The following is a 27741-nucleotide window of genomic DNA, read 5'->3' as shown; positions in this document are numbered from 1 at the left end:
CAGCGGCTCCTGCTCTGTTCCCAGGTGGAATTACACAGCCCCCACTGCTCCCCAGGGAACATGCCCATCACCTTGGTGTCCGGGCAGGCCTCGAGCTGCTTGTTTGCTCTGGCTTGGGGGCTGGGTCATTTCCCCGCACGCTGTACCTACCTTACCCTCGCTGGGATTTCTGCTCTCCGTGGCATGGCAGGGAGCCAGCTGTGGCCTGCCTGGGAACCAGCAGGCAGAGGCAGGCTAGCCTCACCTGGGAGCACAGCGAGCCCTGTGCCCACACCCCTACCAGGGCACCAGGGACATGAGGGGACGCCCCTCTGCCTTGCCCATGTCAGCCTGGTCCCATGCTCAGGTATCTAAGTGATCAGGACAGCTTCAAACTGAAAAGTCATTTTATTGGTACCATACATGACTCATAAATGGCACAAACTATGGAGGGAAGGAAGGAAGAAGGGGAAAAAAAAAAAAAAAAAAAAAGAAACAAGAAGGCATTACAGTGTGCCCACGGCAGTGAGGGCTCTGCACCCTCCACAGCAGCCCTGAGGCATGGTGTGGAGAATCGTACCTTAACTTCAATGCAGAGCCCCCCTCCCTGCCACACCAGGCTCCCACCCTGGGATCCCACCCCCACCTGCAAAGGGGCTGTGGGGACCCCCGTGCTCAGGGGTCTGAGGGGCCAAGCCCTCCACCTCCAGCCTGCCCATGGAGGGGCCCAGGAGCCAACAAAGGCATCTCTCCAGGGATCTTCAGCCTGAGATCAGAGCAGGGCTGACTCAAGGCTCTGTCTCCCTGCCCAACCACAGGGACAGCAGGAGGAGAGGACACACAGGGTATTCCCCACCCCATCTCAGCAGCCTCCTGCATTCTCATCCATGAGTGGGCAAGCCATGCGGTGCTAGTAGCACCCCTGCAGCAGCAGAGCCCCTGGGCACAGGCAGGCCCTCAGTGACACCTGCCAGCCCCCAGCCCCATGGGGCAGTGGGACACGGCCTGTGGGACCCCTGGCAGGGAACTGGGGGGTGTCTGATGGAGAGAAGGGAGTGCACCCCTCACTCCTCTAAACCTCAGGGCTGCTCCGCCTGCCCCAGGCTCCCTTACGCACGCAGACAGACGCACAAACCTCTCGCACACACACTCTTACACACTTACACACCCACTAGGGCAGTCCCCCCCCACAGCAGCACTTGCTGCAACCCCACCACGGGGCATGCCAGGGGGTTCCCACGAGCAGCTCGGACTCCCATCTTCCCCCAAAACGCCACTCCAAGGCTGCTGGGGTGAACTGGTTAGGCAGCACAAACACCCTCCCCTGGCACCTCCCATCTTCTCCTTGGAAAAAGCCTTGGAAGGGATTACTTTTTTTCTCTTTTTTTTTTTTTTTAAACCAAAAAAAAACCCCAAAAATTATTATTTTTCTCATCGTTTCCCCTAACATCAATGGAGGCACCTGCTCTAGTGATAACACATTGAAAGAACAGTATCGTACACACTGTCTACAGCGCGGAAATGTACAAGCACGAGGTACACGAACCCGAGGGGGGGAGCGGGGACAACAGCACACAAGATTTACATTGAGAAGGGAGGCAGGGGGCTGGCCCCCCCAGCCTCTGGAGGGATTAGAAAGGAAGTCTGCAAAGTCTCTCCTTGGTTTGAAGCTCTCCGAACTGGATATAAAATGAGACTTCCAAGAGAAGAAGCCTGTACAAAAGTCAGGACAGGGCGAAAGGGCTCAGGACAGGAGGGGGGAACGGGAAAGGGGGCTGAGGGGGTATTTTCCCATTTTTTTTCTTTCATTTTTTAAACTTACAATTTAATAATATTATTTTTTTTTTTCTTAAAAAAAGACAAAAGTAGGAGGTACCAGGAGCCAGGGGTTGCAAAGGGGCCCCAGGCAGACTCACGCAGGGTGGAGGGAAACACAGAGGCTGCAGGCAGGGAAGAAGGGCACCAGCTGCTCCGGCAGAGCCACGGGCCTTCCGTGCCCCCCCAGCCCCCCACCACGCACTTCCTATATACAAGAGTCCCCCCATGGCTGTGCTGCGCTCTCGCTCTGGGGAGCGAGGGGAAGGGGAAGGTGCAGGAGAGTGGGAAAATGCGACGGGGCCCTATTTCAACATCATCCCAGCACTGCAGGATCTGACCCTGGCCAGAGGAAGCTTCGTGGCAAGAGCCCAAGGCATAGGGAAGGCTTTCCATCACTGCCCCTCCCAACCAGCCCCATGTTGGACTAGGGATGTGCAACCCCACCGCAAGTGGCTGCTCAGCAAACACCAGCCATAGGGCCCAGGGAAGAGGAGGGTCTCTGTGCTGTGCCAGACCCCAACACACGGCATCTGGTAATGCCAACCGCTGCCAACACCTCCCCACTAATCCCCCCTCACTAGGCAGGGAGGGTTTGGGCATGTTGGGACAGGGATGAGAAGCTCTCTGGGCAAGAAGCAGAAAAGAAGAGTGAAGGGGGAATAAAGAAGCTACGGCCCCGGAATCCCACCCCTGCCCTGGGGTCCATCAGGGAGGCAGGCGTGGGGCGCGGGGAGGCGGCGGGGGTGGCGGCGGGGGGCTGCCTGCCCGGCGTGCACCCCGGGCTGTGCACCCCATCATCCACCGGCGCTGATCCGCCCCCGGTACCTCGCCGCTTCCCAGTCACTCTCCGTTGCAAATGTACAGGTAGATTGGTTGGGACTGAGTCCACGGGGCGGCGGGGGGGCCGTTACTGTGACGCCTGCGACGTGGGGTTCTCTGACTTGCTCTCCTGGCTGGAGGGTGGTTTGCTGTTCCAGGGGCTGTTGGCCCCCAGCGCCGGCGAGTTGTTGAAGCTGTCCTCGTCGTCGATGCCGTTGGCAGCGTCAAACTGCGTGTTCTCCAGCCGGGTGATGAGCCGCTCGTCCTCGTCCCCAAACTCCCCCCCCATCAGCGTGGGCTCGCCTACCACCATCACATCCTGAAAGGGGAGACGGTCCCGAAACATAATCGAGGTGGGGGGAGCCTGGGCCGCTAGACCCCCCTCTCATCAGTGCATCCCCTTTCCCCAGCTGTAGGGCCACTTTCTCATCTCCACTGCAGAACCCAAGCTTGGGCACTGAGTGGGGTAAATGCATCCTCACTCCCTTGCAGGAGAGCAAAGGGACTCAGGGAAGGCAGCTAGGACACCCCCTCCTTCTTCTCCCCATCACATGGGAACAACTGGGATGGCTCAGACAGGCAGTCCCTGGGGGTCTCCCCTCAGCAGCTCCCAGGGGCAGAGAACCCTCCCCTCCACCCCAGAGGAGGAAGAGAGAATGGAAACGGGATGCTTACAGGTACCTGACTGGACAGGGCAAAGGTGCTGGCTGGGCTCTTCTTCTTGCTGTTGCTGTTGTTGGTATTTCCCCCACCGGAGCTCATGGTGCTGCCCCCCGACATCTTCCTTTTCCGGCGCTTGCTGGGCTGCTGCCGTGCTGGCTCGGCTGGAGGAGGATGGAGACATACATAGTCAGTCCCAACAAGAGGAAGCTGGTGCCCCCCAGGCCCTTTTATGCAAACCCTGCTTTTTCAAGGACCACATTCCCCCTCCAGGCTGTATCACTGCCATCCTAACCTCCACAGTTCTGCTATCCTCCAAGACCAGAGGACAGGTGAGGGGGCAGGAACATTTCCATCCCTGCTTTGCTTTCCACAAACAGCTGGCAGCCCCCAGGCAGGGAGCACTGGCTGCCTGCAGCCCTGCTCTGCCCCACTGGGAAGGCAGACCAGCGCAGGAAGAAGCCAAATGCCTGATTCACTACCCCGAGCCTCATTAAACAGGGGCAAGAACAGCTCTGGGGCTGGGAGAAGCTTGCAGGGAGGGCAGGGCCTGAGCAGGCAGCCCCAGAGACCCCCAGGCAGAACAGGAGGCAGTCTGAGACTCACCGGGTGGAGCGACCATCCGCTGCCACTTCTGGAAGAGGCAAGTCTTGAGGCAGTCCCGGGGACTGAGGCTGTAGGTCTTGTGCCGTGACATGAGCTCCTGCATTGGTTCTAGGATTACACAGAGCTGCAGAGAGCAGACAGACTCTGCGTTAGATTGCAATGCTCTGAGCCCCAGCAAAATGGAGACCCCATAACCCTAACCTCTCTACAGGCAGGCGTCCGTGCTGCAACAACATGAGCCACGCCATGAGCTTGTGGGATTCAGCAGACCCACCACCCCACAGCTCTCTACAGCCTCTCTGCAAAGCTGGCCTTGCAGCCTACCCATACCCCAGGGCAGCCAGGCATTGGGCAACTGAGAGCACAAGACATGGCAGAACTGCAACACCCTTCTTCTCGCACACTTACTCGGAGGTAGTTGAGTGTGGAGTTTGAGAGCCCACAGCGTGTGATGTTCTTGGATAACTGGTCCAGCATCTGGGGATCCTGTGCCTGGGGGTGAGAGGGACAGAAAGCTCAGCTGCATCCAGGCTGGGAACAGCTCTCATGTGCCCCAGCCTGCGATGTGGGACTGGGCTGAGTTCCCCCAGCCTGCACAGCAGCCTGAGGAGCTCTGCAGCCCTATGTCACTCATGCCCAGGGGAGCTCCTGGAGCTGTACTCACATGCATGGCAAGGATGCTGCGGGGAATAAGTTCTCGATGCTGGCGGATGCTGAAATGCCATGTCTTTATCCTCATCATGTCATCAAACATGAACTCCAGGTAGAGCCGCCCCTCCACACACACCTGGGCAGGCAGGGCACAGGCTCAGAAACAGAGCGCCCCAGCTTCCCCCAGCCCAGATAACCCTGGGAACCCACTGCTGCACACTGGTACATTCTAATAGTGGCTTGCCTCTGCCTCTCAGGAGTCTCAGCAGAAGCCACACCCACGAGCCCAAAATGCACAGCCCCACAGGACTGTAGCCACCAAGAGGGCACAAAAAACCAAAGCAGGAGGGACAGCAGAAGCTGTGGGCACCGGAAGTACCTGGGTGAACATGGGCTTGCCGTGCTGGGTGACCATGGTGCACTGGTCACAGTCCAGCGAGACGAAGTTGTTGTGGAAGGACTCCTTGGGGTGCTTGAGCACATAGTAGAGCTCCGTGGCTCCCCCTTCAAAGATGCTGCGGAAGTAACGGGGAATCAGAGTCCGGCCAATCGCTGCAGCAGAAAAAGGAGGAAAATAAGGTCAGTAAACCTGGCTCATCCAGATGTGTAAATGAAGAGGGTGCCCCCCACACCTTCTGGCTGGAAAGAGCTGAGCTCAGACACCCTACCCACATCCTCCTGAGCACACAACTGTCTCCTGCTGAAGGGCAATGCTCTTAGGAAGGAAGGCTCAAGCTGGTACTCACTGTATCTCTTTGGTCCATCCTCCAAGCAGAAAGTGATTGTTAACATGGCATCATCCTCAAAGAACTCTGTGGTGAAGGCATCCCACCACAGATTGTCACATTCCTGGGGATGGCAGAGAGATGCTAAGTTATGGGGAAGAGAGACAGACAGACATACAGACAGACAGACAGGCTGCCAGGCACAGTGGCCACGTGCTCAACCCACAGAGGACTGCACTCCCAGCTGAGTGCTCGGAGATGGGGGTGATAAGCCCCGTCCCACAGCCACATGTGAGAGAAGCTGGTGGGGGCCCTCACTCAAATAGTGCTCTGGCCAACCCTCACTCTCCCAGCTGCCTACCTCTGTCCAGTTCTGCAGCCTCTTGTTGAGCTCAAATATCCTGTAGTCGGTCTGGTTCCCGTACGGCGTGTGCCTCCTATCCAGAAAGCACAGCAAGCCATCAGAGGGGGAGGCAGCCACAGGCTGTGGAGGGGTCCTGAGCCCACAGGGGGAACACATACAGCCCCTCCACGGCTGGCAGAGTCTGAGTAATCCTCCCACAAGCCCCAACCAGCCAGCACGCTGGCCCCGCTGAGGCACTCCCACCACAGGCACAAGTTCCCTCCCAAGCAGGGTCCACACCAGCCCCCCATGCTTACCCGATTCCAGGCTCCAGGTACGTCGGTGGGTACATAGGAGTAGGTCTAGCAGAAAGAGAGCAGGCACGTCAGCACTTACAGGGATCTCCCTACTCACCACAGCTCCTCCCTCCCTGGCTACAGCAGGCAGTCAGGCTCACTGGAGGTGAGACCCTCCCCACAGTGCAGATTGTACTCTGGCTGCCAATATCTGACAGCCCCATGGGGCAACCTATAGCCCAAAACTGGGATCTGATCCCACATCACTGGCTGCTCCTCCCCTAGGACCTAGCCAACTGCTCCTTGGGGACACCAGCTCCTCTGCAGCAGTGGCTGATGCCAGGCAGGACAGACATAGAAGAAGGGGCTGTTTTGGCTGGAGTAGGGAGGGTTCCCCGTCATCCCAGGGGCTTGGCCAGGCAAAGCGCTTCGCCTGACAGAGCTCAGGACCTGGAGGCTTCCTTCACTCAGAATATCACTAGTTCTCAACCCACTATCACCAGTGCCTGCCCTAATTCCCTCTTTGCTCATGTGGTAACTGAACTCTGTGCACTGCAGTCTGTCTGCTGCTGGGAAGCATAACACAGACTGCAAACTCTGGGATGCAACTACAGAGTGTCCTCAACATTGCAGATCCCTCCCTGGGCCCCAGCTCACCCCACATCTCGATCCAGCATGGTGCCTGGGTGGAAGGGGGGAAAGGCGTTGCCGTTCGGGGGCTCCTTTGGCGAGTACAGCTTGAATGACTTAGAGGAACAGCCTGGAGAGAGAGGACACAGGTCAGTCAGGGGCACCCTGCAAGGAGCGACACCATGCTGCTGCTGTTGCTGCGAGGTGGAGGAGGAAGGGAGGAGGCAGGGCCAGTTAAGCCTCCATCAGCACAGCCCCATCCCTCCTCTGCTTCCCCCCTGATGTCAGCCTACTCCCTTCATCCCACACACAGCTCCAGGCCTCCCTTGTGCAGGATGGAACTCACAGGTTCAAGGCCCAGCTCTCAGGATCAGCAGCCAGAGGGCCCCAACCCCATCCCAAGGGTTTCTCTCAGTGGTACCCAAAGTTTGTTAGTTCTCAGCTGGCTGGGCTCTGGGGGCAGAGGGGGACAACCGGAGGGGGACAGTCCAGCTGGCGAGCCTGAAGAGGGCTGGCTGGGCCCTAGCCCTCCCTCCTGCACTGCTCCTAATCCCACTGACCGACCCGGGAATCACACAGGATCTTTTCGCTGACCTTTCTATCGTCATGGTGACGGGTGAATAATCGCCCAGAGGGATGGATGGCGGGTCCCCAGGCAGCCACCATCTGCCGCTCAGGCAGGCCAGTGGCCATCCGGATCAGGCAGACAGAGATCCCACACGCCAGCCCCAGCTGTGATCAAACCACCCCAAAGCCTCCCTGCCCGCAACAGCACCAGGGCAAAGGACAAGGAGCCCATAGAAGGCCATAGGGTGTGAAACCAGCACACATCCTGAAAGCAACCGGGGAGCCCCCAGTCCTGCCAACAGAAGACATTAGGAATGGCAGGCAGAGCCAGCCCCCTCCAGGCCCCTTAGGGGCAGTCCCACGGGCAGGGTCCCGGCAGCAGCTCCCGAGCCCAGGCCGGCAGGACCCGGCACGCTGCGCCAGGACGCTGCCGAGGCACGCGGCTCCCTCCCTGCCGGCAGCCGGGCTGGCCTGGACGGGGCGCAGCAGCGGGCGAGCTGCCAGCAGCTCCGGCTCCACCGGCTCAGCCGGCCCTGCCGTGCAGACACGTCTGCCCCCGTCCTGCCGCAGGCGGGACCCGAGCCGGGGCCAAGGCGGGATCCCCATCCACATAGCCCTGCGACGGGCACTTCCCAACGCCCACCGACTGCCAGGATTGCCACCCTGCAGAAAGCACAGCCAGCAGCGGAGGGAGGCGTCCCAGAGGCGCCACACACCACGGCCCCTCTGGGCTCCACTTCATGGCCAGGCTGTGCAGAAGGGTGCAGGCTCAGGATCGGAGCAGCAGCTTGACCGTGACGGATACAGGAGAGCAAAAAGCACCAGAGTGAAAGAAAGCAGTGCCATCAGCACAGGGACCCAAGATGTCCAGCCTGTTGCAACAAAGAGCTCATTAGCCAAAAGAGGTGAATAACCAAGGCATCACCTTCATTCCTGCCGAGCCATCTGGGACCCTAAGTCAGCAGTCACAGGGATTGCACACACATCTGAGCAAGGGCTGGTCAAAAATAGAGGGAGTCACCTCCTGAGCAACTTTCAACAGGAGAAATATGTTTTACTTCTTGATTTTTCTAGGAGCCTTTTCATCACATTTCCCCACAGCAGCTGAACCCAGCCTCTCTCCAGCACCCACCAGAATCTACCAGTCCCATGGGGCTGGAGCCAGCCCAGCCACTCAGCCGTGGCTCACTGTTCCCACTCCTGCCCGCCTGCAGTGAGGATAAGTGGGACATGGCACAATTCCTCATATGGCTGCTAACAATGTCAGCCCCCTGCTCTTACTGAATGTTTTCATAGATAAAACAATTTTTAATAGGGAGTTTGGTGCTGGTCAGTTGCTGCTGCAGAGGAGTTTTCGTTTTCTGCTTTAACCACATCAACTTGTGCCTAACAGACACAATAATTCGGCCCAAACTCTACTAGAAACACAGCATTTCTATTTCCTCCATTCTGTTGATATACAACATGACACTGAAGCGTGTTCAATGAATAGGAAACTTCCCAAAACTCTCAAACTTCTGTTTGAGAAACCAATTCATTAAGTAGAGACATCAGTGGCTGGAGCAATGTTTATTTCTGGTCATATGTCCTGAGAGGCAGAAAAAAAAATCAGACCCAGCAGTTCTCATCCTTTAATTCTTCTTGCTGTCCTCAGTCCCCATCTTGTTTCTCAGGGTGCAGGAAGGTCTCCTGGGGTAGTGAGACCAGGGAGACACATCATTTTCCATCCATTGTGCTTCTCATGCTCTTCCCTAGCTCCCTGCTGCTGGAGGTGGGACAGCAGATGAGCCAGGCCACCACTTCTACCCAAGCCTCCATTTCCATCCTGGGCCTTTCCCAGCAGGATAATATGGACACGCCCTGCTCTTTGAACTCTACTGAGTGACCCGTGTCAGGATCTAGAGGAGTGGAGAGGAGCCTGTTATGTGACCTCAGCAAGACTGCCACCCTCACCAAGTATTATTTTTAATGCAGCATAAAATATGTCGCTGGATTCAGAGGTTTGAAATAACACTAGCAACAGCCTTAGAATTTGATACAAGCTGTCGAAATTCTGCATTCACTGTAGACACACTACACACACACACATCACATGAAGTAACACAAGTACTTTACAGCAGCAGGAACACCAACTTTTACTCACACATAGGTCTGCCTGGTCTGGGACATTCCCTCATCACCACCTCTTTCCTTCACACTGCCTGCAGGCCCTGTCCAGCCATGTGCAGTGACACAGACCTGAAGGATGTGGCCCTTCCCAAGCCAAGCCCAGTGCCTGGCCCTAGCTGGTGTTTCTCCATGCCCCCATTCTGCCTCTTGCTTTGAGCACAGACTCTGGGCAGGCTTGGAGATCCAGGCAGGCTTGGTGCAAATAGGGTTGCTGCTTGGGGCCTGAGCATGCAATGCCCCTGTGGAACACAAGGCAACAGGAGATGCTTCCTGTGGCTCCTCACAGGTGCTGGCCCAGTGACACAAAAACATTCAGTAAGGGAAAAAATGAGGCTGACGCTGCAGCTGGTAAGCTACCAGCCCAGGCAGGTCTGGGCAAACAGCGCAGTGCTCGTGGCCAGGTGGGGTGGCTCCATGGCTCCTCCTCAGCGGGGAGGTGCAGAAGGGAACCCCGTGAAGGGATCTCACAGCTCAGCATCCGCAGCCGAGACCAGGTCCACAGACCTGCCACAAAAGCGTGGGCAAGTAAACGGCTTCAGGTGGGCGGCCACCCAGGGAACAGAAGGAAGGTGCTCTGCTCATGACTCATGAGCTCAGCATGGCCCAGCCCTCCACATGCCTTCTCCTTTGCTGTCTCTGCTTGTGAACTATCAGCCCTATGGGGAAAGCTCTTCTGGTGCACTGTCTGGTGGGTTTGCTGGAGCAGGAATGATTCACATCCTAGCTAAGCTCACAGAGCTGGGGAATATCAGATTTCCCAGGGCACCAAAAGCACGGTGGAGCCTCACAGAGACAACACAGCCAGGAGATAGCAGGGTACTGTGAACCAAGACCAACACCCTGGAGCTGCCAGCCTGGGCAGGGGATGTGGAAAACAGAGAGGTTAAAAACTCTGTCTGAACTCCCATAACTTCAGTCACCATCAAAGAGCGAAGAACTGATGAGGACAAGGGTAAAGCAGCATCAACATCTTGTTCTTCCTCTACTTGTGGCTGCTGTCCAGAATTGGTGCCCCCCTGCCAGAGAGAGGCCATCCCTGCCTGGGCAGCTAACGTGCTCTCTATGCAAGCAGCAAAACTCACCAATAAGGCAGAGGCTAAAAACATAAACGATGAAAAAAAATGAAGAAGTGGGGCTTGAAAGGGGCCGCAGGGTTCCAGCTCAGGCAGGGAGTGTCCTGCTCCTCCCAGCAGACCGGGAAGAAGAGAGGCCAGCCGTAGCTAAAGGCAGCCGGTGCTTCCCGGCATGCTCCCCGCCTGCTTCCTGGCTGCCTAACGAGGCTTTAAAGTGTAAATAGCGGCATTGTTTCGCAGGGCTGCCTCCATGGGGTGTGGGAGCCCTGATAGCGGGAAGAAACACATCTTCCCAGGCCAGTCCCGCTGGCATGAGGGTGCGTGCAGGGCAGCGTCTCAAATAATTCACGTGGTTTTGCCCAGTGATAGTGCCTGCTGTCCGGGAAGTTGGCAGGGCTGGGAGGCAAACACGAAGTATTCAGAGTGACCGGGACAGGCAGAGGCACATGGAGCAGTCCATGCTCTGCCCCCACAAGCCTGCCTTCTCCTCTTTCTCCTTTTCTTTGGAATAGAAGGGATTGAGAGAGACCAATTGCAAACTCCAATGCTGTTGTTAAGCCCACAGGAACCCAGATGGAACCCACCAAGACACAGCCTGAGATATTATCAGTGACAGTATCAACTGAACTGAACTGATGAAGCTGAAGCTCCCACAGGGCTAGGCTCTCCAAGGAAGAAGAGATACCACTTTTGGGAGAGACCATGAGCCATGGACTCAGTGGGATCCAGAGGCTGACCCCAGCCAGAACACTACCAGGCCCTGACCTGTCCGAAGGCAAAACCAGCATAGCTGCCTGCCTGGCTGCTTGCAGAGATTACTCTCTTACTTTTCCCAAGCTGCACATCCGAGCCATCCATAGAGCTTACCTGGACCACAAGCTGCCTCCCTGCTCACACCACACCATGTGGCTGTGCATGGTATCCCAGCCCCGGATCACATCCTGCAATATTAGTGCAAATGTCCCCCACAGCAGCACACAAAGGATCTGAACCCAAGGATGCTCTTCTCTGCAGGTCATAAACGTAGGGGGACAGCCAGAGAAGGGATAATTACCTGTAGCTAATTATTACAAAGTGACAATCTTGATGTAGGCTGCAAAGCAGCGCTATCTTTAAGCACCAGGTGAGGAGAGCCTGGCTGGGATGTGGACTTGCACACCAGGGCTCAGCATAGTCCAATAGCCCCAGCTCTGCCAGGGCCCAGGGCCTCCCAAGAAGAGAGCATCCACTGGAGCTGGACATTTGACTGGGGCCCCAGGGAACTGCACTGCCCTGCAGTACCTAGGGACAGCAGGAGTCTCCCCTTTCCCATTTTGTTCCTCAGATGATTCAGACACATAGACGGGGAATTCTCCAGGAGGGAAAAAGGGAGAAAAGCACACCCTCCCAATTGCAAAACAGCCAGAAAATTGAATCACGTCCAAGGCTGCAAGCCCCAGATGCAATCCCACAGATAACCCAGTTTCAGCTCCACTACTATCAACTTACCACGAGGCAGTCATTTCCTGCAACTCTCAGGGAAATATCCCACTGTCCCTAATTACTCCTTTCAGTTCACTGTCTCAAAGATGATCCATAATCAAACGCTGTCGGTTTCAGCCTCAGGAATGCACCTTTCACATTTTCAGACACTTTCCCCCTCTCCCAAACCCCTTCACCCTGGGGCCCTGCCATCCTGCAGCGACCAGGCTGACATCCCTCCTGCAGTACACATCAGTGCAGCACCGGCAAACAAACAATGTGGTGTGGGAACCGTGGGGCTGGAAAAAAACCCCCTGTCAGCATACCTAGAATAAAAGCCTCCTGACAAACCAGGATTTTCATCATCAAAGGTTTTCTAGGCTCCGCAGCAACACAGAAAAATTCAGTTATATCTAACCATGTCAATGGCCCTGCAGAACACGAAGCCAACATCCCTGCTGAGAGCTGCTTGCCTGCCACGCACATGTGGAGCAAAACTACACAGCTCTGCATGGTATGGTGGGGTTGTTGCTCAGGGCAGCCCTCGCAGAGACAAGATCTGTCCAGGAGAGCCACAGCGCAGGGCAGTGGCAGCAAGAGGCCGGGTGGAGCGAGGGGGACCCGCAGCGATGCTGCAGGCGGCAGGAGCCCACGCTGCCGCCTCGGAGCGCAGCAGGCTGTCAGCCCCACGTGGCGCATGGAGGTTCGCGATCCCGGGATGCAACGCTGCCCTCGCTCCCAGAGCTGCACGCCGGGACGCGTAGTCTCCGGAGACAGCGGACAGGCCGCCTTGCTCCATGTTGCCTCCTAGGTGGAGCCCCGCAGCCCTGGCAGCCGGCCAGACGCCCGCTCCGGAGGGGGGGAAAAGCAGGATCCAGCTGGCCTCACTGGGGCAGCGTGCGCCCGAGGGCAAACCGTGACATGACGCTGGCCACAAGGTCTGGACCGCTCACAGATGCCCATGGAGAGGAGGGACAGGGCTGCACGGCAGGAATTAACTCAGTGCAGCTTACAGAGCACCTCCATTGCTTCTTTGAGCTGCTAGGGCAAGGCTCTGCCCTCCCGCTCAGGCAGAACTTCTCTCTTCTCACTACTTGGTTGAGAGGCAACATGGGACCAGCTGAATGAGGGACAGGCAACCTGCCAGCAGCACTGGGGACACAGCAAATGCAGTGGGTGCCAGACTCACACCTCTGCACTGGCAGCACGTGCTGCCATTGGTGTCAGAACAACCAGTGCGGGACGGGGCCAAAACCCCAGGAAGCAAAAGGACAGGGTATGGTCAAGCACACCTGCCTGGTGCTCCTGAAGGCATGAGGAACCCAGCCCCAGGGAAGCCCTCTCACCCTAGCATCCCTGGTTACAACTCCACCCTAAACAACAGCAACCCACGGGGTAGCAAACCTCACTGAGGCAAGCGTCACAACCCACAAACACACACAGACGGAGCAAACAACAGCAGGAGCACTGTGTCCCCCAGATCACTCAGAGGATGGGAGGTTTCCAAGGGAGAGGGCCAGGAGAAGTGTTATCCTGCTCTGCCTCCACACAGGACTTTAGGTTCATATTGCTAATGCAGACATGAAGCTCACAGCAGTACAGAGCAGCAAGCACATTAAAGAGGGCATGCTGAGAGAGATCACTCGGAGCCAAGCACTGCTGCCACCCTGCCAGCCATGGAACAGGGAAGGAGTCCTGGGGCTGGACTGGTCCATATCATCCTCTGCTCCCACATCCTGAGGGGCTGGGCAAGCTCAGGGCTGCCAGCTATCACTGCTCTCTGAAAAGAAGCTGAAAGAAGCTCCAGGTCCCCAGCCTGGGGCATCTTTGCTTCAACTGAACTTCTGTAGCATTTCACTGGTATTTTCCTATTTTACATGGTTTGTGATCTGCTCATGGTGAAGGGAAAAGTCACCAAACAACAGTAAAACTTTTGTGTTGCCAAACCTTTCAGCAACAGCCTTGTCCCCCTTGGATCACAAGCTTTCCTGTTTGAAGCAATACAACTTATGTGTCATTCTGCTCAGCACTACTCAGTCTTTAAGAGGTGCTCAGATCATAAATCTGGGATTTCTACAGCATCAGGAGTGGAAAGACCACATTCAGTTCTACTTCAGTGAAAACTATAATTTCCCCACAATGAGAACATTCCAAAACCTAATGCTTTAAAGAAACAAGGACACTTGTTTGTATTTACCTGTACTTGCAACAGAAGCAATAAGAGCTGATAACTGACCAGCACTGGAGAAGTCACTGCAAAACTGCTCAGACAAGATGCTATGAAAAGCATGGGGAGAACAACTGGGAAGACCCTGGGATGCAGTGTTTGCTCTCACACCTGCCTAGCCCAGCCTCAAGCAGGCTCAAACTCTCCTGGTGAGAAGAAAGCAGGTGATGGTTTGCAGTGTGGGTAAGTGCACATTGTGTGCCCCCAAAAGGTGACCCCTGTTAGACCCCAGAGCCTTGGAACTCTTTGCTCACACCTCACCCTGAGAGTGGCCAACACCTCTGGTTTTGGCTCCTGCTGCAGAACAAGCTTTGGCTAGGGATGGCAGTTGCTCAGCAGGTTCCTGCCATGGTGCCTGGCTTCTGCCAGCTAAGGCTGCAGTGATGGGATTGGGGGCTGCCCAAGCCAAGGGGGCCCTATGAGTGCCTATCACCCATCCTGAGTGGGCAAGGCTGGTAGAGACTACTAGGCCAGCCGTCCAAGATCAGGGCAGCCTACCACAGCAGGCTCTGCCAAAGGGGCTCCAGGAAAACATCTGCCCACCTAAGACACTCCTCCACAGCTCTGGCATGCATGCTGACTCCTAAACTGAAGCTCTGAGTCTTCCCCACTCCCAAGGATGCTGCGCTCACCCTCAGCTTGGTCCCCAGGTCCAGGTCAAGCCGCTGCTTTGTGTGCCAGGGAGGATGAGCTCCCTGTGCCCATGGCCCCCCGAGCCTGGCACCCAGCAATGCAGCTTCTGAGAGAAGACGTGTAGCCCTGACGTGTTTGTGCCCCCTGGACCTTTTCTTCCCTCTGAGGCACCCGTGGGAGGCTGGCGGGACCCTCTGAGCTGCGAGCAAGGATGAAGTTGCAGCCAGCAGTGAGGTGTGGCAGGTGAACAGCCCCCAGAGCTGGGCACTGGCCCCATAAAGCCTGTGACAGCACACGCAGGGGGACCAGGAGGGCGTGGGGCAGCTGTCAAGGGGCTTCGGCAGGGGAAGGAACCCGGAGAAGAACAAAGGGAGCTGCAGGCTGGGATGGAGCAGGGCATAGCAGGGCATGGGGGCTGCTGGCAGCACCCCACCAGGCTGGGGGTGCTGCTCCAAAAGGGAATACGTGCTGGAAAGAAAGGAGAGCCAGGGGAGAGGAGGAACACCACATGCAGGGAAGGGGAGCACATACATGGGAGCTGGAGAGAAGGGAACAAGCTGAGGGGCCAAGGATGCACTGAGCAGCTGGGGAGGGATGAGGGACAGAAGAACCGGGTAAGGATGGAGAGGGGAGCCGAGGAGGAAGAGGGGAGCCGGGGACAGGGAGAGCCGAGCCGGGGGAGCAGAGGGCGGGCAGGGGGCTGCCGCGGGGACCCCGGGCCGTACGGGGGCCCGGCGGGGAGCGGCGGCGCGGTGCGGCCGCGCACAACTTCGCAGACGGGGGGGCGGCGCAGGCGGGACCCCGACCCTCACCTCCGCCGCCCGAGCGGGGCCGCCACCGGGGTGGGGGGGACCGGGAAACTTCCGCGGGGGGGCAGGGGGCGCGGGGGGGCGGGGTGACTCACGGCGCGGCGGCGGGCGGGGGTCCGGCGGCGGCGCGGCGGCGGCGGGCGGGCGGCGCGGGGCCGCCGCGGGGCGGGGCGGGCGGGGCGCGGGGCGGGGCGGGGGCGCTTCCTTTGTCTGCGCCGCGGCCGGGACCACAATGGCTGCGGCGGCGGCGGCGGCGGGGCCCGCTCCCCCCGCACCGGCTCCCCCACCCCGCGCCGCCCGGGGGCCCGAGGGACAGGGGTGGCGCCCGAAAGGGGGTCCCCGGAGAGCTGTGCCCCCTTCCCGCCCGGCGGCGGAACAGGCACTCCCGGGATGGGGATGCGGGAGCTGCGTCCCGCTGAGGAGCTCGGCACCAGCCGGGGCAAGGATTCTTTCCCTACTGCGAAAGTTTGAATAAAAATATACCTTTCCCGTAGATTGGGGTGTCTGAAGTTTTTTCAGGATTTTTTTTTTTTTTTCTTTTGAAACTTGTTTCCCTTTCCCCCAATTTCGGACCAGAAAAGAAAAATACAACCGGTTTGTTTGGGAGGGGGGATGAAAAATAAAATGTTCCAGTTTGCAATTCCCATCATAACCCCAGGGCCTCCTTTCCTTGATAAAACTTCAACGTTTTCGACTTTGGAGATTTTACAAAAATTTCCATTAAGAAAATTTCCATTCTTAAAAAAATCCAATTTTTTCCATTCCCCTTCTGCCCCACATCTGCCCCTTGCAGCTTCTGCTCCTGCCCTGGCAAGTGAGACTGGCACAGACCTCTGCTGCCAGCCCAGCCGGCAAGCCCATGAGCTCAGTGCACACATACACACACGTGCTGGTACAGCTCACCCTACACACACGGGCTGGTGTTCACGCCGATGGGCTGGCATGCACTTGCACGCCTTCCCAAACACCTCCCGGCACAGCCCCAGCTGGGTGCGCACCCATGCCTGGGGCATGCACACCCTCCCACATCCCCCTGCTTGCATGGCCAGGCCGGCACCTCATCCCCTCCCCGAGCCCTGGGGTAATGCAGGCACAACCAGTTGGGTCCTGCCAAGCACACTCGCTTCCCCCCCGCTCCACGCCCAGCAGACATAGGGAGTGGAAAACCTCATCCACGAGGTTTTGGGGGTGCTTGAGCACCTCCAAAGCATGAAGACTGCTCCCCAACCATGTTGCTGTCTGAAGAGCAGGACCAGCAGTGAAGAAGGACAGGCAGCATCCCCTCACTCCTGTCCCCCACACTCATCGGTTGAGCGAGGCTCCAACCCTGTCCTGCTCCACATCGCACCATCATGATTGATTTCCCCTTCTTCTTCCAGGCTACCCTGCAGTATCATTTTCCACAGGCACATGCCTAAATAGACCAAAACTTTTTGCAAGCCCCAGATTTACAGAGAGAAAAACTCACTGTAAACCTAAAATCCTCTGTGACACCCTGCTCTGTGAAAGCACAGGTAGCTGGAAGTACCCATGCTGTCACTGCCTTGATAACCGGGCACGGGCATGCTGCAAGTGCTCCAGCATGCTGCCCCTACACTGCCTGTCCTGCCAGCCCAAATCTTGTGGCACTGGGTGAGATGGGGCTGCAGCATGCTGACCCCCACTGTCATTAGGCCAAAAAAAGTTCTGGCTGCAATGCTGGTGACAGCACAGCCCTCCTGACCAAGAGGACCATTAAACACAGTCCACTTGCACCCTATTCCCACTTCAAGGCACAAAGACACATGAGGCACAACTACCCACCAACACTTAACACCACACTGCTATTGCAAAACAGTGAAAAAAAGGGCATTTGGTCCCCGTATTAGAGACTTCCGGCACCAGTGCCATGGCCAGGGGATCAGAGAGCAGCCCCCATTCATCCCCAGGCCCAGCCCAGTGCATCCACAGCAAACATGCCTGAAGCCATTTATCCCGGGGCTCAGCAGCCCTCCGGGACTGCTCACGTGTCCCTGCTCAGCTCTGACGACAGCGCTGGACTGGTCCACGTGGCTGCAGCAGCCCCAGCTGTTTATGGTTATAGCCGAGTTAATAATTAAATAGATGCTGGATGGAGAGCAGAAGGGTCTGGGATGCAGCTGGGAAGCGTGTGTGGCAGCAACGGTGTGGGGGAGCCCCTTCCTCACAATGTGCTCATGCCCACACTGTGAGGGGAGCAGAGGGCTACCCAGTTTTTGTGGCAGGGCACTGCATCCCCCAGATCACAGCCTCCACTCTCCCCTAGCAAGGGCCCCACGCCTGCCTGGTCTCCCCGAAGTCTAGCCCTGATCCAACATCAGGTACAACTCTCAGCCCAGGGAATGGGCAGCAGCTCAGGATCAGAAATAGCACAGGGTTACATCCTGGACAAATGGATGGGAAGAGCCCGGTGGCGACCACGGTAGCCAGGGGATGCCCAGGTCTCTCTGATCTCTGTGGCCGTGGCTTGGTGTGCCTGCAAAGTAAGAATGAGGGATCCCAGGCGAGCAGGGCAGCAGGCAGGGCATGCTCACACTGACACCCAGCCGGGCCCTGGCAAGCGCAGGCGTAGAGCAGGGCCGCGGACACGCGCTTACATAAAAAATAATAATAAAAATCTGCCAGCTCTGCAAACAGCACAGCCTGCACCGGGAGAGAGACTGGCCTGGCACTTACAAACCTCATGGACTTGTCGAAATAGCAGCCAGACCTGGGCACCACTGCACGCATGCAGATGCAGGCTGCAGCAGTGCAGCACAGCATGCATCCTGGAGCCCACCCCGTTTCCTGAACACAAGGGCCAACCCCTCAAATCCTATCACCCTTCAAACAGAAATATGCTTTGTTTCCCTGTGTCTAGAGGAGGGGCTTCTCTCCCCCCCAAAGCTATGCACGACCAGATAAAAAGGGAGTTCTGGGGCAGAAGGGGCCCCCATTTTTGGCTGGAGAAGCCATGGCTCCATCTCTCCAGAGGAGGTTTGGGGGAGGCTGGAAACTACATGGTGAGTCATACCAGGCAGGCAGCAGATCCTGGGGGCTCCTGGGATTAACCCTTCAAAACCAGAACCACTTCCAGACACCCAGAGGCAGAAATAAAGCCAAGAGACTGGGAAAAAGCTGACAGAGTAGGATGGGAAGTTACAGGGCCACATCTTGAGCATCCTGCACAGGACAGAGAAATCAATCTGAGTATGTGAGCAGTGGACAAGTAGCAACCAAGTGCATGCACTGGTGCCCATCCCCTCCAGAACAACAGGACATGGAGAAAGGTTACAGTGGGGTGCAGAACTCCAGAGTGCATGAGGTTCATATGGGGTGTCGACCCTTACATCACACCTTGTTCTGGTGTGGTAGGTCAGCCTCATCACCACTGGGCTGCTCACAGGCTCCAAGGGGAAGATGCAGTCCACAAGAAAGCATTGGCACATCCTGCTATAAGGGGGTTTCCCCATGGCACCAGCACCAAACACCTCAGTGTTCCTGTGCTGTCCCTGAGACGTTGCAATGCACACCCTGCAATAGCTCAGCCCCAGCAAGGCCACCCACAGCAGTGAGCCTCAGCTCCTCTGCAGAAGCCCGAGGCCAGCCTGTCAGAGCTGCAGGGTTTTAAGGCTCCTCCAGAGCCTCCAGGTGGATTCTCTCATGTTACAAGAATGATTCGTTTTACAGCCCCTTTCCTGGCCTGGGAACCCATAGCAAGGAGGGGGTGACATGCAGCATGGCTGCACAGCCCCAGCATCCTGCATCTGCCCTCTGTCCCCCAAAAACAGACCATCTACCCCTCCAAGAGACAGGCACTGCTGCTTCAAAGAGAAGCCAAAGCAGAATCCTCAACACACAGCCCTGCAACTCCAGGAGCTTGGCCCTCATGGGAGAGCACCCTGGTCCCTGGCCCACTGTTGCCCCCCCATTCCCTCCACTCTCATCTCCCAAACCACAGAGGACCCTTGGCATCCATAAGAGACTTACAAAGCCAGGAGCTGCCACCCAGCAAACCCCCACCCACTAAGGCTGCCATCCCTCCTGGTACCCACATGTCACTGTACGCTCCTACACTGGAAGCTCCCCTGGGAGAAGGTAAGGGACATCTTCCAGGGCCATGGCTGTACATGGTTGACTCGAAGCAGGTAACTCTCCACCAGCTGAGCCCACCTCCTGCCACCCCCCTACACGGTGCTGCCAAACACTCCAGAGCAGCTCTCCGAATATAGCAGCATCAAATAGCTCCATCAATAATGCATTGCTTCTGCTTCCTCTCACTGCCGTGTTTTCGTTGCTAACATGCGTGTCCTTCCTGTTAGTGGCTGCCTCCTCCCCACCAGCTAGGCCAAGCAGGGACACAGCCACAGTGGGATGGTGATGGCAGCTCCCACAGCTCCAGGTCCAATTCCTGTAGGGATTGACTCAGAGCCCCATCTACTCCACCTGGGGGCAGCTTGGGGTTCTGGGGGGGAGTCCTGCCACCGTCCAAGCCTCCTGCTGCGCACGCGCTGGCAGCAGGCAGGGCAACTCGGCATGCCGTGGCTGCCCAAAGGATTTGGCAGGGGCACCAAGCTGGGAGGAGCATAACGACATCTCCCCAGCCTCAGCAGGGAAATGCCCCTCTGCATGGACTTCTGGCAGCCAGGCACTCCCCATACCAGGTGGCACCCCCATTCCCAGCTCCATGCGATGCCGCACCACATCAGGCTGCTCCAACAGCTCTTCGCTGCCATCCCCGGCAGGGAGAGAGCTCCCGCTGCCGTGCTCCTGCCTGCCCCTGCCCGCAGCTGCCCTGGGCTCACCCCGGGCCCACCCCGGGCCAGTTGGAGCAGGCAGGTTGGGCTGCCTGGACCTGCCCCATGCCCAGCAGAGCTGCGTGCCTGCAGTGCCACGAGCTGTGATGAGCTCCCAGTGGGGAGACAGGAGCTGGTGTGGGGCAAAAGCTGGCACCCACTGTTCTGCAGCTGCTCACAGCAGGTAGGGGCAACCCCTGCCCTGGAAGGGAAACCCCTCAGGCTGGAGGAGAATGCATGTAGCAGAGTAGAGGTTGGTGCAACTGGCTGCTGCAGAACGGTTCAGCATCCCAACACCGCCAATGTCCCAGCCTGGCTTGGGCTGCAAGCACTTCGTCCAGCCGCCTGGGCTGTACTGCAGAAACCTGGCTGCATACACAATACCTGTCCCTTGGTGTGTAGCAGAGGGCCTGACACTGCTGCTCCTGCAGAAAGCAGGGGCCCTCCCACTCCCTGCCTGCTCCCCTCTCACCATGGGGCCATCCTGGGGCACAAGCACCATCACCCTGGTGTAGGGTAACCTCTGTTACCTGACTGTGCATCCTACAAAACCAGGCAGAGAGAGACCCTGCAAAATGGGGGCAGGAGCTACATCCCACAGGGCCCCCCAAAGGAAGTGGCAGCACAGGGGTGCAGCAGGGTGTTATCGGTCGCCCTGCGGGCAGGGCGGGTCAGGGCTGGACAGGGGCCAGTGCCTGCCACAGCAGAGATTACGCCTTGGGTTTAACGTTCATCCCGATCCATGACCTGCCCGGGAGAGAAGGGGGTGAGCTGCACTGGGAGGCTGGTCTGACAGCTTTGGGGACTCCTGAGTCCCACCAGGACCCCTGCTCAAAAGGGACATCTAACACTGGTGCACAGCCCATTCTCGCACACACCCACGAGCATGCAGCAGCGAACCTCGCAAAAACCTGCCAGCATCACCTCTGCTGCAGCCACCCCAACCTGCCCAGCAGAGATGCTGGGACAGAGGCAGACTGCTGCCACTATCCCTGCTCCAGGTGGGGCCCAGCAGCCCCCTGGCAGTCATGCCTGCTCCCCAGCACCCTCCCCCCCAGCAGCGGCAGGAAACCACAGCTGCAGCCTGCGGGCAGCTGATAACGGTCACCCAGCCCCATCCTGCCTGCACCCCACCACCCGCGGAGCTGTCCCCACACCCACTGCTCCCCAGGCCCAGGGGTGCACCCACACCGTGCACAACGGCAGCCCCAGGGCCCAATGTCACCCTGCACAGAGCCGGGGGCTCTCACTGACAGTGCAGCTGGTGCAGCAGGACACACCAAGAGCTGTGCATGGGCACCATGCTCCCAAGTGTCCCAGCACGCTCCTGGCACACCATGCAGACCCATGCTGCTCTGTTCTAGCAACATGGATACGGCAGGAGAATCCCGGAGCAGAGTAAGGGAGGAGAGGGTGACATGAAATCGAGTGATCTGAAACGAAAGGGATGGGCACTTGAGCTGCCCTGCCTGGGGACACAAGGCCACCTGGCCAGTGCATTCCTGGCCACAAGCCCTCCCAGATCACAAGGGCACCTCCCTGCCATGGAGGTCCCATTCCCCAGGGATGGGACCCCCCCACTCCCCAGAGAGCAGCTTTCACAGCAGTTCATGTTGAGCAGGTAACAACATTCCTGGAGTAAACCTGGGGCCCAGTGCAAATACACAGTGCTGAACCCGCTGGCACTGGGGTGGAACTAACCCATCCAGGATTCTCCTGGCAAATCCTGGGTGAGCTCACACTGGCCCCAAGGAGCTCTGTGATGGTGCCTCACACCAACAACAGGACCCCTGAGGAACCCCCTCGCTGAGCACCAGCCAGCCACAAACCCATCCTGACTTTGCCACAGCATGCTAGAAGCGGGCAGGCAAGGCAGCACACATGGTATCTACCCTCAGGCACATCACCGCTGAGGGGGACAGGGCAAGTAACATGTTTCATCCAAACTAGTAACATGAAGAAAGCCTGGCCTATAGCACACCGATAGGCACCATGAGGCCTGGGGACCCCTACTGCTCTCCTCCTCCCCAGCAGGCCCAGGGGCTCTCCAAGGCGGCAGGCACCCCGGGGGTGTTTGGGAGCCAGAGCCCACGCAGGTCAGGGCTGCCTGCCCCCCCGCCGCGGCACTCAGCCCGCTCGCTGCCATCCCTTTCCCAGCGCATCTGTCGCAGAAGGCATGTGGCACAGCTCGGCCTCGTGACGGTGGGGGATGCACGGCGCCAGCTCGGCAGAAGGGAGAGATACGGCAATGGGCCGTGCCCTGGCTGGACATGTCCATCCCGGGACCTGAAGCGTGTGGCTTGGGAAGCTCTCCCTCCTGCCAGAGGGGTGCACAGGCTGGCTCTCTGTAAGGTGTCCCAGGGAAGGTGCTGACCTTGGGAAAGTTGCTTCCCTGCCATGAAGCTGGAGCCAGCCCTGCAGGGAGGGAGAACAGCTCCACTCTGCTTTGCTTCCCTCCTCCCCCTCTGCACTGACACCATCACTACAGGGGGAAAAACAATGATAATAATAAAAATAATTAAGAAGGAAAGTGCAGAGCATGCTGGGAGAGTGAAAGGTGCCCCCAGGGGTCAGGGCCCCGCTGGGGCCTGGATGCCAAGACCTGTCTGCCGGCCCTGCTCCAAGCAGCCCTGGGCACAGCACCACCGGCACCAGCACCAGACAGCTGCTGCTCCAGCCTCTCCCACCTCCACTCCGAGCCCATTACACTCGTGCTGCTCACCTCTGCACATCTGAGGTGGGGGAAAAAGCCCCCCGCAGGCCTCCACTGGCCCCAGCAGATCCCCACCATCCTCGGGCACAAGAGTGCATCAGGCTCCCAGTTGAGCAGCCTCGCTTCTCCAAAGCTCTTGCAGAGGGGAAGAAAGGAGCAGGGAAACATCTCTGGAGGGGTGCGAGAGGAGCTGCAGTGGGGCAGGATGCACCCCCAGGGATGGCAGGGAGTACATCACCCCTCTGGGAGGGCACAACATGGAAGGGGGGGCAGCCAAAACCCCCCCCCCCGGCAGCAGCTCCCAAGCTGGAAACTCCTCCAAGTTAATGCAGCCCTGAAGAGCAGCCTGGGCAGAGCGGCTCATTAAATGTTTCTGGCTGGCGGGAGGCCAGCGGCAGAGCTTGTTTTTTCTATATTCCGATAAACAGTCCGGGGAGGGGAAGGGGGAGGGGGGCGCAGGCTCTGGATGTGCCACCCAGCCCCGGCGGGGGAGCGGGGGAAAAGGCGGGGGGCACGAACACTGGCAGCCTCGTGTCCTCCCTGCCCTGGGGCAGCGGCCAGCGGCGGCCTGGGGGGAGAACACAACACGTGAAGCTGTCTACGGGGATACTCCCAGGTGCGGGGTGACCCCACGGCTCCTCATCACCGCAACGAGGGAGGACCCCCCTCTTTGCGCCCACCAGCATGCCGATGACATTCCCAGTGGCGTGGGGCCAGCTCCTGGGGAATACGACGGGGCCCCAGCGCTGGTCGTCACACGGCCTTGGCCCCGATGGGCGGGACGCGGTCCAGGCTGGGGGTGTCGGATGGGAGCCGTGCCCCCGGTGCGGGGTGCCCCCGGTGCGGGGTGCCTGCGGGGCGGGTGCTGTGGCTGCTCGGCCTGGCTCGCAGGGAGGTTCACGTGACTTTCTGCTTGAGGAAGCAGCGCTCTGGCAGCTTCCAGTGGGAGATGGAGGAGGAGGAGGAGGAGGAGGATGGGGGAAGGGGCCGCCTGCCTTCATAGAAACACGGCGGCGAGGCGCAGGCAGCGCAGGGGCGGGGGGCCGCCGCGCAGGGGCACCCCTTCCCCACCCCGCTTATCCACTGCAAACCCCTCGGCAGAGGCGGCTCCGGGGGAGGCACGGGCACCGTGTGCTGTCACAGCGCCCCACTGCCTCCAGCAGCCCCCCAGCATGGGGTTCTAGCCTGGCAGGAGGCTCCCTCGGGACTACGGGGATGCTGCCACGGGAGCTGGGTTGAGGAGCGTCCCTGCTGTCCCCCGACAGGGACTCCATGTGCCAGATACCCAGGGAAATGGCAGAATCTTCTCCCCAGGGTCCCCCAAACTTGGCTCCCTGTCTGCTGGCCAGCGCCACGGGGACCTGGTGCTGCACAAGGTTCCAGCAGCCCTCCAAGACCTCTGCCCTGCCTTGTTACTGGCACAGCAACGTTCTGCACGCAGCAGCAGGCAATGCAGCCAGGCCAGCTGCCCCAAACCTGCCCCAAGCCCAGGTGTGCAGATGAGTATCCCTGCGGCAGCACCCTCCCAACTCATCACACCTTTTATGTCGTCCTGCAGCCTTGCTAGACCGCAGGCTCCAGAATTAGGAACAAGCTCTCCAGCAGACACCCCACAATGGCCATGGTAGGGGGGCCATACAGCATCCATGTCCATCAGCAGCATTGCCAAGCCTCTGCAGGGACACTGTGCCTCAGGACCTGCAGCACCCCACAGACCTATTGCCCTGGCCACAGGGGCACTTCGGGGTCACTCTTCACAGTGGTACCACCTGCATACCTGCCCAATGTCCCTGCAGCATTCTGCCTGTGGGGTCCCAGTTCCAGGCTGGTACCAGAAGCCATGTGGTCGTGGGTCCCAGATCTCTTAGTCCAACAGATCTCAGCATCCATGCCATAGGAACCCCCGCACGCACGCCATGGAGTCCTAGCCTCACAACCACATCCCAGCAGCCATGCCACAGGGTCCTAGCCTCACAGCCAGACCCCAGCACCCATGCCATGGGATTCCAATCTCACAGTCAGACCTGAGCATCCATGCTCTAGGGACTCCAGCTTTCAGCTGGATTCCAACAGCCCAAATCATGGGGATCCCATCTCCATAGCTGGACCTGATAGCCACACCATTGTGACTAGGACTATAGCTCCCACACCTAACACCCACAGCTTATCCCCAGTACCAGCACCATGGTCAAACCTCAGCACCTACAGAAAAGTCCCGTGTTGTAGTCAGCTCCCAGCAGCCATGCCCCAGGAACCCAGCCCCATAACCAAACACCAGCACCAATTCCACGCAGACCCCAGCACCAATACCAGATGCCAGCAATGCCATGCAGTCCCAGAGACCAACACCATGGAGAACCAATCCCCATATCTGGACTCCAGCACCAATGCCTTAGGGACCCCAGCACTAATGTCACGGAGACCCCAACACTGCCATGGAGACACCAAGCAACAATGCCATAGAGACCCCCAGTCGTGGAGATCCCAGCCCCAAAGCACGACAGCAACGCCAACGCAGTGGGGACCCTAGCCCCACAGCCGGACCCCAGCGCCCATTCTCAGGGGACCCAGCCCCACAGCCGGACCCCAACATCAACACCACGGGACCCCAGCCCCACAGCCGGACCCCGACACCACTGGGGCCCCCACTCCATAAGTGGTCCCCAGCTCCCCACCCAGCCCCGACGCCGCGGGGACCCCAGCCCCAGGGACCGCCCCCGCCCCGCGCCACTCACCAGGGCATGCACAGCCCACTGACATCTTCACATGCCTGGCCCGACCGGGGGTCGCTGCGCGCTGCCCGGGCCGCGGGGGTCTCGCATGGGCGGCGCGCCGCGGGCTCCGGCGCGGCGGGCGGCGGGTAGCCCCGCGGCCAGAGGCGGGCGGGCGTGCGCGCCGCGAACCGGCGGAGCAGCGGCGACAGCGGCAGCAGGAGCAGCGGCGGCGGCGGGGGCGGTCGGGGCGGGGGCCGCGGCGGTGGAGCGGGAGCGGGGGCGGGGGCGGCTGCGCCGGCGGCGGGCGGGTGGGGGCGCCTCTGCGCGTGCGCGGGGCGTCCCGTTTTCCCCCCCCCGCCGCGAGCGCGTGCGTGTTGCGTGCGTGCGCGCCCCCCCGCCCCGGGCTCGTCGCTGCCGCCACTGCCGCGCGCACACGCACGCGCCCCCCGGCTCCCCCTCCAGTCCCAGTGAGGGGCGGGGGGATCCCGGTGTGTGAGGGGGGGTCCGCGAGGGAGGACTAGCAGCAAAGGACAAGGGGACGCCCCCCGCTCCGAGGGGCTCTCGGCGCTGCCCCCTGGGGTTTGCAGGCGTCGGAGCAGGGGTAGCGCTCTCCCCAAACCCCCGTGGGTGGGTGAGGGTTCTCTGGGCTGTGGGGGCTCCCGGGGGCGGCGCAGTGCTGAGGCATCAATTCTGCCCCCCCGCCCCGGCCGGAGCTGCTCTTCCGAGGGCCCGAGAGAGACCCGAGGAGGGACGAGTGCTCAGGGACCCATGTCCGAGGCGGCCGATGAGCGCCCCGGGTGTCTCAGGACGGCCTGTTGGGGTTTCCACCTGCGAGGCCGTGAGGACGAGCAGAGGACGCCACGGCTGTTCCGCATGGAGGAGCCTGCTTAAGGCTTGTGATTTTTGGGACCTTGCCAGTCTCCCAGCCCCGGGGCACGGGGAGGACACGGCGCTGTGGAGCTTGCAGGTGGGAGGGAAGGGGCCAGAGAGGGCCGGGGGGCAGGAAGGAAGGAGGCTCCCAGCAGCGCTTTGCACAATCAGGGACATAGTGACCGGCGTTTGCTGTGCCTTGTGCGGGGATGGCAGAGGCTGCTAGACAGGAGGCTGGGAGCTGCTCTGGTCTGTTCTGCACCCTGTGCCGGAGGAATGTGACAGCATCCCGGGCGAGGCCGCGTGCCGGAGAGATGCCAGGGCAGAAGTAGCAGAGCACCATACAGACAGGGTCTCCCTGAGAGGATCTCACCTCTAGCCCCACGCAGCTCTGCTCCTGCACACCGGCTGTGGGGCCAGAGCCCAGTCTGCAAAAGCAAGCACTGTCCCTTTACTGCCCTGCCAAGATGCAGCCCCAGCCCCACGATGGGAGCAGCATCCTGGGCTGAACAAACTGCCCCGGGGAGCCAAAGCCCTCTGTTTCCTCTGGAAGGGCTAACTCCAGCCCATCTGCTTCTGCCTGGGTGGGACTCACATTCCTCTTTATTGAGTGGAGTGTCCTTTAAGCATCACACTGGTTTTTGAGGTCTCTTTTGCAGGCTGTGCCTATTAGCCCTGAGCAAGCTGCCCACCCTGGGTGCTGCACAGGATGAAACTGGATGGCCCTGAGCAGCATCTGGCTGTGCCTAGCCAGGGAGTGGTCACATCACAAAGAGGGAAGGGAGGGGAGCCAGGGATGTAGAATGCGCATTTTCCTTTCTGGCTTTTGTTTGTTTTTCTTGTAAACCAGCAGGAATGCCTGGTGTTGCCCTGTGCCAGGAGTGCATCCCTGCTGGGGATTTTACTGGGGGAGGGAGGTACCTGCAGGTGGGATTCCCTATGGTCTCACTCCAGGAACGCTATGTGCAAGGAATATGGTCCCACTTTACAGGATGCACACCAGGCTAGACTTGCTCTCTCAGAGATCAGCCTTGTGCTGCGGGGCCCTGCCACACACAGGGACAGAGGGATTAGGCAGGTCACTGCATGCCCTGGATGTGCCCCAGGGAGAGAACATGACAGGAAAGGAGGGTGCAAAGCAGGAGAAGGAAAGCTTCACGGCTCCAAGGGGAACATTGCTCCACA

The 27741-nt window shown here is 59.2% G+C and overlaps 1 protein-coding gene across 3 annotated transcripts; it reads right to left on the bottom strand.

Moving 5' to 3' along the window:
- Positions 1-1346: 1346 nt before the first annotated feature.
- On the bottom strand, positions 1347-25987 carry LDB1 (LIM domain binding 1). Of its 3 annotated transcripts, none has more exons than XM_056495238.1 (11): positions 25708-25987; positions 6555-6657; positions 5919-5963; positions 5620-5695; positions 5280-5382; positions 4913-5085; positions 4547-4669; positions 4291-4374; positions 3883-4006; positions 3298-3440; positions 1347-2935 (listed from the first exon to the last, which is right to left on the bottom strand). In XM_056495238.1, the coding sequence occupies exons 1-11, from the start codon at positions 25730-25732 to the stop codon at positions 2705-2707; spliced, it is 1230 nt and encodes a 409-aa protein (XP_056351213.1). In that variant the 5' UTR covers positions 25733-25987; the 3' UTR covers positions 1347-2704. The 3 variants fall into 3 exon arrangements, with proteins under 3 accessions (XP_056351213.1, XP_056351212.1, XP_056351214.1); XM_056495237.1 differs by having other exon boundaries at positions 3292-3440; positions 25708-25986; XM_056495239.1 differs by lacking the exon at positions 25708-25987 and adding an exon at positions 15562-15608 and having other exon boundaries at positions 3292-3440.
- Between the last annotated feature and the right edge of the window lie 1754 nt (positions 25988-27741).

Source organism: Oenanthe melanoleuca, chromosome 6, assembly GCF_029582105.1.
Source record: "Oenanthe melanoleuca isolate GR-GAL-2019-014 chromosome 6, OMel1.0, whole genome shotgun sequence".
Lineage (NCBI taxonomy): Eukaryota > Metazoa > Chordata > Aves > Passeriformes > Muscicapidae > Oenanthe > Oenanthe melanoleuca.
Note: the sequence above shows the minus strand (reverse complement) of the source record. Positions and strands in the feature narration are given on the sequence as shown.

Excerpts from the sequence above, each read along its gene's own strand:
- LDB1 (XM_056495237.1), bottom strand. The coding sequence starts at position 25,732 with ATGTCAGTGGGCTGTGCATGCCCTG. Across the intron at positions 5,086-5,279 it reads GGATGGACCAAAGAGATACA|CGATTGGCCGGACTCTGATT; the intron begins GTGAGTACCAGC and ends TTTCTGCTGCAG. Across the intron at positions 4,670-4,912 it reads GCAAGCCCATGTTCACCCAG|GTGTGTGTGGAGGGGCGGCT; the intron begins GTACTTCCGGTG and ends CTGCCTGCCCAG.